The 12,023-nt window shown below is 39.0% G+C and overlaps 1 protein-coding gene across 1 annotated transcript in view; it reads right to left on the reverse strand.

Moving 5' to 3' along the window:
* Positions 1–7,334, reverse strand: part of SCYL2 (SCY1 like pseudokinase 2) — a 33,795-nt gene extending 26,461 nt beyond the window's left edge. The window contains exons 1-2 of the mRNA XM_044455178.1: positions 7,158–7,334; positions 1,316–1,520 (exon numbers count right to left, since the gene is read on the reverse strand). Of these exons, the coding sequence (XP_044311113.1) occupies positions 1,316–1,492 (177 nt within the window). The 5' untranslated portion in view covers positions 1,493–1,520; positions 7,158–7,334. The remainder of the gene's footprint in view (positions 1–1,315; positions 1,521–7,157) is intronic.
* Positions 7,335–12,023: the final 4,689 nt, after the last annotated feature.

Consider the following 12,023-nt stretch of genomic DNA (forward strand, 5'->3'; position numbering starts at 1 on the left):
TAAATAAATAAATAAATAAATAAATAAATAAATAAATAAATAAATAAATAAATAAATAAATAAATAAATAAATAAATAGACATGCATAACCTTTTACCGTTATTAGTTTTATGATATGATTTGCTAAAGTTCTGGTAATGTACGTATGTGACAGCATACATTATGCTGTGCCTGGACAATCACAGGCTCACATTCTGTTGTGCACTTTATACAAAAATATACCTTCAATCCAGTCCTTCTAGGACATAGCAAAAATCATAGTAAACACATCCCCAAAGTTCAGCCTCTTGTCTTTTACAGTTTTTTCCCTTATAAAACAAAACATTCCTGGGGAACATAATGTTCCCAAATGAGCATAAGAATATTACTGTAGGTACTTTTATGACCCATACAAAATCACACATAGAGATCAACTATAGATCATCTTAGCCTCTTTTGAACGCTAAGAGTCTGAGCTAAAACCACAAGCAAGCAATTTGAATTTCATATCATTTATGCTGACTTGAAGTTTGCAGGCCTCACTACTGTTACATACAGGAAAGGTCAAAAAACCAATATGCAGATTTTATTATTATGCATTATCGCAGGAAAGAGTGCAACTAAAATTACCTATACTAGCTGAAACTTTATGCTGACAAACTTTCTTGCAGAAACATTCAGCCAAAAAAGGTATTTCATATGCAGCATTTTTCTTGCCCCAGGTAGTTTGTCTGGGGTCATAAAATGACTAAATATGACAAAAGCTAGGTTCGAAATTGATATAGGAAGAACTGATATGTTAAGTATCACAGGTACCTTTCTGACCAAAATTCAAATACATTTAGAACTTGAAACTTTATTCTAAAACTAAATACATTTCTTTTATACTGTTAATTTATATTATTTTATGGAAGTTTACTTAGGATTTAAGCCGCCCCAAGGCTTCGGCGAATGGGGCGGCATAGAAGTCTCCTAAATAAATAAATATATTTCTATACTTGTCAAACAAAATAATACCATTGGTTTGAAAAAATGCAAGCACAAAAGAGTTGCAATAAATTAGGAAAGATAGTGCATTTACTTGCATTAAGTCCTTCTGAAAATACGCTTTCTTAAATGTTGTATCTGAGAAACTGTGGTTAGAAATTCAGTTCTTTCAATCTGTTAAACATTGAAAACTTTAAAATACTACCATGAACATGGATATCACTTGTATGAATAAGATGCATGTTACACATAGTGTGAGTCTTTTATATTCTGCAACCACTGGTCAACATATCCTTGAAAAACTGTGGTTATTTTAGAAGCAATATGTATTTCCCACTTAAAGTCTCACCTGTTTTGTGGACTTTTTAGTGCCATTAAAAATCTTCCAAGCAAGCCCGTTGCCACCACTAGCAATATGCCGACCAACATCAAATTCCCTGGTAACTGGATTTCCCATGACTGCACTAGTGACATCTGCAGTCACTTTTGTAACAGTACTCTTCAATTTGTTTAGCATGGACTCCATTGTTATGAATATAATCTAGTTTGTTTGCCTACAAAGAAAATAAATTTCAAATCCATCTTAGAAGTTACAGTAACCAAAACACCAATACAACATAATATTAATATGATCTACTTAATTATGCTTTTCAGCAAGCATTGTCTCAATATTCATTTAAACTGAAATAAGCAACAGCAGTAGATTAAAATCAGTTTCTTATTCTTCTTAAAAATCATCAGTATGGATAAAAATCCAGTTTATGCTTCCAGTGACTGTTGACACAATTAACACTTGTTCCTACAATTTAAGTGTTAAAGAAGAAGCAGACAACACATGAGCACATCATCCACATGACTAAGCAGTCTATGTTAAGATTCCAATTTTGGCTTTGGCTTCAAAATACACAATTAAAAATAAATAATAACAACATTATTGTTTTATTACAATAACAACAACATTAATAATAATAATATCAGAAAAAATTCAGACTCAAATAGTTACTAAAATTCAGTTGACCATTTGAATAAACATCCCCTTGACTGTGAGAAGTAATAAGCACAGGAATCAAATTTGCTACCCATTTTGAGAAACTACCCAAACTAATGCTTGGAATGAGTTCATTCAGGAAATAAATTGCTGTACTGTATTAGGATAACCTTTGTAACATGCTGTAGATGATTACCCTTGCCTTTAATAGAACAGATGACTGGTTAACAAATTTGAAAGTATGCTCAAATATTTTGAGATTCCTTAAATAAGTATGGTTAGATTGAGGTTTTGCCTCCTATGAGCAGAAGGTTTTTCTGTTTGTATAGAATATCTGATCCAGAGGAAGAATCCAGTTGATGACACAAATGAAGAAGTGATTTTCATTGAATTGCCCTCTCTCTGTACCTCCCTATAATCCCAAAAATCTACCGTGATGAGATTGCAGGCTTTCTGAAACAGTAGAGGAAGTGGCAGTGCAAATTCTCCCACCCCCACTTCTGCCAGTAAGACCATTTTGAAGGTAACTCCACAGCATGTCACTATCAGCAGAAACTAACCCTGGATTCTACCCATAATTTGTTATTTAATTGATACAAACAAATAACTGCAAGATTCTCATCTTTTGATTTGCTGTACAAAAGGAGTGGAGTACACCTGTACAGGTGGGCAGATCTGTTTATTACATCAAAGAACATTTAACTCCATTTTAAGCTCCACGTTTAAAAAATTACATTCAACAAGCAATTCATGTATTATTCTAAACGAGTAATTCCTAAAATGGGCTGTACTGGGAGCAGAGGAAACATCCAGGGGGGCAGTGTTTGGTTTTAAATGTGCAGCAGAGTCATAGACCTAACACAAAGGAGAAGAGTGGGGGCACTAGGATTGTCGCCCAAGAGGAAAGGTGTGGCAGCCCATAGAAATTTGAGGACCACTGATCTAAACCTTAATTTTCTGGAAAATGTTTCCACAGGAAACAGACTGGGACAATATTAAGTATCTTGAAAAGAGGACCATAAAAACAGTACTCAGCTCATGGAAAGATATTTCTATAATTTAGCTCTGAACAAAGTTCAAGAAAAAAAATGAAAATTTGAAGTATAGCTATATTGTTTAAGTCTGGAAGTCAAGTATTTTCAGATTAGCTCATATAATTACTTATCATTAAACTTAAAGAAGTCAGAATTATGAGAGTGGGGGGAAGTGGCCATTTTTAATTGTGACATTCTTTATATGCATAAAAAGAACAATGGTTATCTATTGAAAACTAGACAATCATCAATGACTTCCAAATAGAAGAGATTCATGTACCTATAGGTCATCATACTGTTGGCCTACTGAGATAAAGCTAAATTATATGATCCACTGATTTCTTTCATAATTTGTAACAATTAATCATAATCAGCTAAATTAAGCAAGTACAGGCCTTGAGTCTTTGCTCCATCAACAGAACACTTCCTTAACACTCTTTCTACAAGACCTCTGACAAGGTAGGTTGCATTCATACATCATACCATACCACCTGGCAACACACCACAGTGGATTGATAGCTCAATCCACAATGTGTCTGATAGATGAAAAGGCTCGCTATAGGTTGTTGGCTCCTCCCTTCTTCTTGGTCCTTCTGCAATATGCCAGGGTACATTGAAAGAGGAATGAGTTGCTTTTTGGTTGACCTTTAATATTTCTTTAAATGGGGTGGTTCACAGTTTTTGCATTTTCCTGATGTATCCCTAAGGTTCTCTCTCAAAAAACCCCAACAGATTTTGCTACAATGAGGGTAAATAAATCACTTTCCCTTTTTGTGATGAAAGAACACTCACATATTTGGTTACATCTGACAGCTTATGCTTTGACAACCAGGGATGTAACCAAATGTGGGGGAAATCCTACCTGCTGCTTCTGAGGGACAATGTCAGGGTGGGTACTCATGGGACTTTGCCAGCCGCCGCCGCCGCCGCCTTGAACATTGTCCACACATGGCTCCCCATCCCCACAGTTGTGCAAATGTGTAAAAATATGAAATATGTGTATTTAAAATATGTTTGCAAATATCTGTGAAAACTTCAGGGAGCTAAAAAATCCTAGAAGCAACCATAAGCAGCCCCTCCAAATGTAACACTGGGCCACTTTTAAGGGCCTGCTCCTAGTTGGCTTTCATGATACTCACACTGACAGCTTGACAGCTGGCTTTTGTGATATCTTCAGCAAAAAAAATTAAAGAGAAAAAATATAATAGCAAACCCCAAGTAACAAGTAATTGCAGTGCAGAGGTGCAAAAGCCATTAGCAGTTGCTTCCAGTGTTCCTGGGGCACTTGCAGGGTAACTGGCACTTGTGAACAGCTAGAAGCCCCATGTCAAGAGTAGCAAGGGTATTTTACAGCTTTTTCTATGGTGGTCACTAGCCAATTCCTTATATCCAAAGTAGGTTTGGTTGTCTGGATTTAGATGACAGGCAAAATACCGTAACAACTCCTGCAGAAACCCATCGTATCTTGGGAGCTGTAGGACCAAACATGCATGGGGTTGCACCTTTTAGTCTATGATTTCTATCTTTGAACTGAGTCTAAACTGCAGCCCTCATGGTCACAAGTGCCCTGGTCTTTGTATTCCTTTGTTTTTGCCACTACCTTCTAGTCTTTGTACCACAACCTAAAGATTCTGAAGAACTTGAAAGCTTCTTTTGCAGTTTTTTTCGTTTACCCTAATAAAAATATTACCCAACAGTGGATTTTGCATGGTTTTCCACATAGGCCAATTTCGCCTGGCGCCGAGTCTCTACTCTTTCCAGCACCAGGTAAAGTCCTTTTTATTTACCCATCCTTTTTATAATTAAATAATTTAATAAGAAATTAATAACATTTTTATAGTCGCATTTTCTTTTTCTTTCTTTCTTTTAATTTTGAACAGTTGTTATTATTGAAAGTTTTAATGTTTATTATTGAATGTTTTAATTGTATTTTATATGATTATTTAACTGTTGTAAGCTGTCCTGAGGCTGTGCAAAGGATGGGATAGAAATGTACTAAATAAATAAATTTTGTTTGTTAAAAAAATGCATACCCACATCAGTTTCAGATTGGATACTGCATATATTTTTCACCCATGATAAGAACTTCCTCATTCTCTCTGAAAGACACACATATACCTATTTCTTTCATATATGTTCAGCAGAAACATGACATCAGACAGAGCTTTCTGACACTTTAGTATGTATGTGCTAAATTAATATCTAATGCAGTAAGTTATAACTAAACTGCATGCTTTGTGTTGGCAGTAGAATACAAAGGAAAGCTACTTCACCTTGCATAGCAACATTACTCTTAAAGCATTAAAATTATTCAAGCACAGAAATGCAAAGAACAATGACATTTGAAAATGTATAAATGAGATGAGATTATATTGGGTACAGAGAGAGAGAGAGAGAGAGAGAGAGAGAGAGAACAAGGAAATTATTCAATAACATATTTAAAAAACTACCAAAAGCATTTAGTGCTCAGCTATGCAAGGGAAAAATCAGCATCTATCCATCATTTAAGGTTGAGTTGGAAAACCTGTGGTCTGAGGAACATACAACTTTCCAAAACCCGCAGGGCTGCTCTCTCTTTCTGAAAATTGCTTCCTCTTTCACTTTGTATATTTATGTTTACATATGTGCACAACAGGTAGAGTAGCACAGACAGAGAAATAGCTATGCTATGAAATTTTGTAAAGTCTACCTACTATCACCTTTGACCCTGCCCACCATCAAATTTAACTGCGCCCACCATCAGCTTCAGTCTCCAATTGACTTTTGCAGTGGGCCAATGGATTTCCAGAAATGGAGATTTTTAAAAATGTTTTAAGGCATAATTTTCCCAAAAATTTTGCATAAAAATAATCTATGATTTACATAAGTTCTGCCTAATGGGCAGTATAGAAAAATAATAAATAAAGCAATTCAGGGTTCACAAAGACTGGATAGTATTCAGAATTCTTCTTTGCCCAAAACATTAAGAATGCACGGGTTAATGTTATGGTTAACATTAAGAAAAGGATTTGTGCGCACATAACTATATTCCCTTTCAAACAATCTGGATACACTTAATGCTGCTCACTTATCTTTTATACCATGTACTACAAACCTGTAAAAGTTGTTCTGACCTACTTTTTAAACTAGTAACAATTCAGTCTTAACCATTAAGTTCAATGGTGCTATTCTCCAGGTAAATGGATACCAAACTGCAGCCCAACTCAATCAAGAAACCATAGTTCTGCTGCACGCTTCTAAGCATTGTTATGTGGGTTTCAATTTCCACTGCTTTCACCATAAATTTTTAGTATTTTCACTTGGGTACATAGCATAAGCAGCTTTTTGTAGGAATAGAACATAAAATTTATGGAAATCACAGGAAATATGGCTACAGATAAATTCAGAAAGCGATATTTAAAATCTGTAGTATATGAAGCAGAGATTATTTTCTACATAGAAGTCTTCTAACATACACAATGCATTTAGAAAAAATCTGATAAGTGTAGCAGGAGTTTTATCAAACCCTTCAATAACTGGGCAAGCAAGGAAAAAAACCCAGGTAAAAGCCCAGGTATTAGGTACTGCAGCTCCTGGCTAGCAAAACATGAACAACATACATGCATTTATATAGATACAGCCCTACAAATACGTTTTCAGTATAAAATCTGCCTCAGTTAGGCACAAAATTATGGTCAATACCATTTGGCACTGAATGTTTTAAGTGGTTCTCATCACCCAAAAGCAAAGCTGTTTACATGTTTTGATCTATTGACAGGTGAAGTTAGAACTACAACAAGCGTTCTATCCCGCTTAGGGGGAATAAACTCAGCAGCATTTGAAACGCATTCCAGTTCCTAAACCTAAAGCTGGAGCAACACCTCGGTCTCAGCTGGAAGATGATCCACAGCCTGTTGTTCCTGTTTCATCGCAGAAAGCTCGGCTCCTACTTCCCCTTTCCCTAAGCCTGCTGTCAGCCACTCAGGAACTGTCTCTAGGGTGGAAAACAGCAGTGGAAGGTAACAGGGGCCCAAGCTACTCTCGTTCTTCCCTTATCGGCCGTGGCTTTAAACCGTGCAGGCCCCGCCTGCGATTCCACAACGGGGGAGAACAGGCCCTTCTCCGCTTCAGGGTCTCAAGGCCACGCACCGCCCTCGCCCCAAGTGAGAGCCTGGAGACACCCCGCTCACCTCAACCTGAAGAAAAAGGGCAGCCCCGCTGCGGGGCGTGGTTGACTGGCAGCGACCCCGACTCGGCTATGCCATGGCGGCCACCTCAGCACACCCCCCAACCCAGTATGACCAGTTCTAACTCCTTCCTTCTCCCGCTTCCTCCGCCGCCGCCTCCGTTGCTGTCACGGAGAGAGGAAACAGGACACAGGCGCTGGGGCCGGAAGTCGTGCTGGAGGAAGCCCCGCCCACCCCTCGCGCCGCCAACGGCAGGTTCTGGCGAGGGCGGCAAGTTTGACTCCAGCGAAGCGCCGGAGGAGGCTGCGGCGAGCGCGTTCCTCTTCTGCAGAAGGCTCCTACGAAGCCCTTCGTTTCGCCGCTCGCGGCTTTCCTCTATCGCTAAATTTGCGGAGCTAGTTGATAATGGCCTAAGGATCCGTATCTACAAATAGTTCATTCAGCTGGTCAGTCAAAGGTCTCTCAGAGATTCCACCCCGCAAAGGAACAAGATATATTTTCATGAGATTGGCATGCAGTTCACACCAAAAAACGTAGTAAATAAGTTCTGTTTTTGGAGCCTCAAACACAGGTATTGTACTATGAGAAACCTCTCAGATATACTGAAGGCATAGTCTGGAAGCTATGCCAAGCTTCCTGCCAAGGAGAGCAAAGTGGGCCAAAGAGAGCTGAAGCCCTATACAGGTAGTCCCCTGGTTACAGACAAGTTCGTGAGAACATCCTTAGGTCAAATTATGTAAGTCAGATCCCATGAGCAAGCCAAGTCTTTGTCTTAGTATAGGTATATATTTTACATTTCTATGCATATAAAACTCTTAAGAAGCATTTCCAAATTCACTAAAATAATACAGCATTTTAACAATGATATAGTAACTACAGGTACAGAAGAGGAAAGAGAAGTTGTATGTATGTGTGTAGGCATATGGTATTGTATAACTACAGCTTTTCCCAGAAGCTAGTGTTTGGGCTAGTGCTCTTCAATTTTTTGGAGTGAAGAATAATGTTTTTACAGGAGAGGTTGTAGCTCAGTAATAGAAGCATATGCTTTGGATGTCGGTGGTCTCAGATCCAATCTCCTAATACATCAGGAGAAACACCTGTCTGAAACCCTGGAGAGCTAGTGCCACTCAGTGTTGAGAACACTGGACTGGATAGACCAGTGATGGCGAACCTTTTAGGGACCGAGTGCCAAAACTGTAACCCAAAACCCACATTTATCAGTAAGTGCCAACACTGCAATAAAACCTGGAAACTGAGGTTTTAGTTTAGAAAAAACAACTCACAGCCAGTCCAAGCAAATATATATCTAACCTTGTGCACTGACTGGCCATGTGAGAGCTCGAACAAGTCGCAGCTAATGAGTCATGATTTGTGACATCATCGCCTGGCACCACTACTCCTTTCCAAGCATGCACATGGCCCCTGTGTATGCTGCTATCGGATGCTTGGCTGCTGGGGCAATGCTAGGGCAACTTGGCTTGTGTGCAGAGTCTTCGTATACGGCAGCGTCCTATGTTCATATGGTAAACAAATTTGTTATTCACAGCATGATTCATCAATTTTTTCCCACTTACCTCTCGGTAAAGAAGCTAAAGTTTGTGCTTAACATATAACATGTATCCTGATTCTCTGGAAGAAAGGTGGGTTATACAGGTGCTTTAGATGAATAATGTGGCTTAGTAAGCTCAATTGGTTTTATCTTTGATTTTATCATTATGGTCAGATGCAGTGTGTTGTTTGTTGGTATGTTGCTGTTTTTGTTTTTTTTTCTTTGTAAGCCTCCCAGAAACTGTGGTATCGGACGGCATATAAAAAGTTTAAAAATAAATAAATTTTAAATTGAGGCAGCAAAACTGTTTTTTTAAAAAAAATAACGGGACCAGGGTGGATCTGGATTTTATTTGTATTATGTTTTATTTTATGTAAGCCGTCCCAAGGCTATGCGATGCGATGGCATACAAATACTCTAAATAAATAAATAAAGTGTTGCAATATATTTTACTTCTAAATTAGAAGTAAATATTATTTACTTCTAAATAAGCTGTTATTTTTAGTGATTTATTCATTTATGTCTCTGTTCCAGGCACAATGGTTAACATTGTGTTTTTCTTGTGAAAATGATGAACTGTACAGAAAATGATGAACTGATGAACAGAAGGTCAATGGGCGGGGGGTGAATACGAGGGGCAGAGTATCAGTTGCAGTGCCAACATTGTGTCATAGCCTTCCCAGGGATGCTACGAGTATTTATACAGAATCTGGTGTCTTATACAGAATCACACTATTGGTCCATCTAGTCAGCATTGTCAACACTAACTGGCAGTGACATTTCAGGCAGTTTTTCCAGCTCTCCCTGGAGATGCTAGGGATTGAAACTAGACTCTTCAACATGCACAACACGATGCTCAACCAATGCCAAGTAGACTGCAACTAGTACATGTGATTTGGAACAGATACGTCTATGAATGCAGACCAAAATAGCATTTGCCTTTGTCAACATCACACTGTTGACTCATATTCTGCATGTGATCAACAGTTCCAAGATCCTTCTTGCTACCTCATCCAATTTTGTGTCTTTTGCAAATTTCATAAATATTCCTTGCACCAACTGACCCAAACCAATAATAAAAATGTGGAGCACTGGGGCCAGGAATGAACCCTGCAGTATCCCAACTGTTACCTCTCCCAGTTTCAGAATGCACCACTGATAAGCACTCTTTGAGTCTGATTGTTTAGCTAACAGTGGATCCACATGATAGTTGTTCCACCTAGCCCATTCTTAGCTAGCTTGCAAATCAGGGTATCATAGGGCATTTTGTCTAAATACATTAAGTTCTCAGCATTTCATAGTCCCCAGGGAGGTTACATGATTAAAAAATGAGACCAGGCAGGATTTGTTCCTGAGAAACTACTTGGCTTCTACTAATCACTTCATTGTTTTCAAGGTGTTTGCAGATTGACTGCTTTATGATCTGTTCCAGAAATTTCCCAGGGATTGATGTCAGACTGGTTTTCAGTTCCTGGGTTCTTTTTTCTCCCTTTCTGGAGTTGGGGACAACATTAGCCCTCTTCCAGTCATTTGGCACCCATTCTCCATGATTTCTCAAAGGTAATAGACACTGGTTCTGGGAGTTCTGCCAATTCCTTTATTACTTTAGGATGAAGCTCATTGGGCCCTGGAGAGCCGAACTTGTTTGAAGTAATTAGGTGTTCTTGACCATTTGCCTTCAGTTTTAAGCTACAATCCTGTCTCTTCAGCTTGCATTTGCCCTTTGCCAGGGAGATCATAGGGCATGTGCTGTGTCACTGAGCCACAATCCCAAGAAACCAGCTGGACTCCATTCTTAGGTTTCTTTCGCCACATACATTAGGCAAGTTGTAAGCCCGCTGGGAAAGTTGAGGCGGCTATTTATTCTGCTGGAATGTGAGGCAATGCTCCCCCTTTTTTCTGTGATACAGTTACAACTGTATTTTATTTTTATAACTGCTATTTTGCACTTAGCTTTGATTTTTGACTCACAAGAAAAGTGAGATTTTTAAAGAAAAAATACAATGTTGCCTGTGTGACTCCTTATTGTCTTGAGAAAAACAAAAATAAAACCTTTAGATAATTTCTTAGCAGTAATATAGATGTTGGTCCAAAAATATGATGCAGAAGGGAACAATACTTATATAAAGTTGTGGTGCAGTCATACTTGGAATATGATGTATGTTTCTGATTGCCACATTTCTAAAAGGATACTAAAAGGAAGACAGAGAAACAGTTAATCAGAAGTACCAAAGACACTGTGCTTTACCTAGGAGAAAAGTCTAAAGTGCTTGGGTGGTCAAGAGTAAGGTGGCCATTGGGTTAAACCAGGGGTGTCCAAACTTTTTGCAAGGAGGGCCAGATTTGGTGAGGTGAAAATGTGTGGGGGCCGACCATTCAGCCTGACATTCTTTGAACCATTAACATTAAATGCAAATGAAGTATTTTATGAAAGACTAAACAAATAACTGCATTCATGTGAAGGGTGATACTGAGATCTCGACTGCATTATATAGGCCAGGTCTGGCTCAAAAACAGTGGTTTTGATGCGCAAGATGTCATGCAGGTGAAAGTCACTTCGTCTCGTCCTCACGTGGTTCTTGTTAATGTTCATAACCAAGAATGTCTTCTCGCACAAGTATGTCGAACCAAACAAGCTCAGCATTTTCTTAGCAAATGTTCAAATCTCTTGGAACCTGCCTTTATCCAGCTGGCAGTAAAACTTGACAAGAGGGAGCCGTTGGTGCCGACTGCGACACTCAGCGTCACACTGCAGCTCAATGAGCTCCAGCTGCAGGTGGTCTGGAGCGTCATCAGGGTCCACAGAGAAAGGAGATGAAAAAAGCGTGATCTCCTTTTCAATAGCTGCAAAATCCCGAAAGCACTGTTGAAACTCAACCAGAGATGAGATGTCTGCTTCATACCTCATTTGCATACTCATATTGTTCTGTGGAAAACTGGTCATTATTTCCTGCAGTGATGGGAAACGTGTGGTATTGGGCTGCGTTTGTGACAGGTGCCTTTGGAAAAGTAGCAGCTTGGTCTCAAAGGCTTTGATATGTGAATACAGTTGGCTTACCACTGCATTTTGCCCGAAGGCTCATGTTCAGCACGTTCAGATGCTGTGTTATGTCAACTAAAAATCCAAAATCAGCCAGCCAAACAGGATCAGATAGCTCTGGCATCGGTTGTCCCTTTTTTGCCAAGAATTGTCCGATTTCCTCCCTAAGAGAGTAGAAGCGCTGCAGTGCAGACCCCCGACTGAGCCATCTTACCTCGTTGTGATACACAACATCTCCGTATTCAGCCTGGATGTCGAGTAGAAACTGTTGAAACTGGTG

The sequence above is a fragment of the Varanus komodoensis genome, unplaced genomic scaffold (genome assembly GCF_004798865.1).
Source record: "Varanus komodoensis strain SLA01 unplaced genomic scaffold, ASM479886v1 scaffold8, whole genome shotgun sequence".
NCBI lineage: Eukaryota > Metazoa > Chordata > Lepidosauria > Squamata > Varanidae > Varanus > Varanus komodoensis.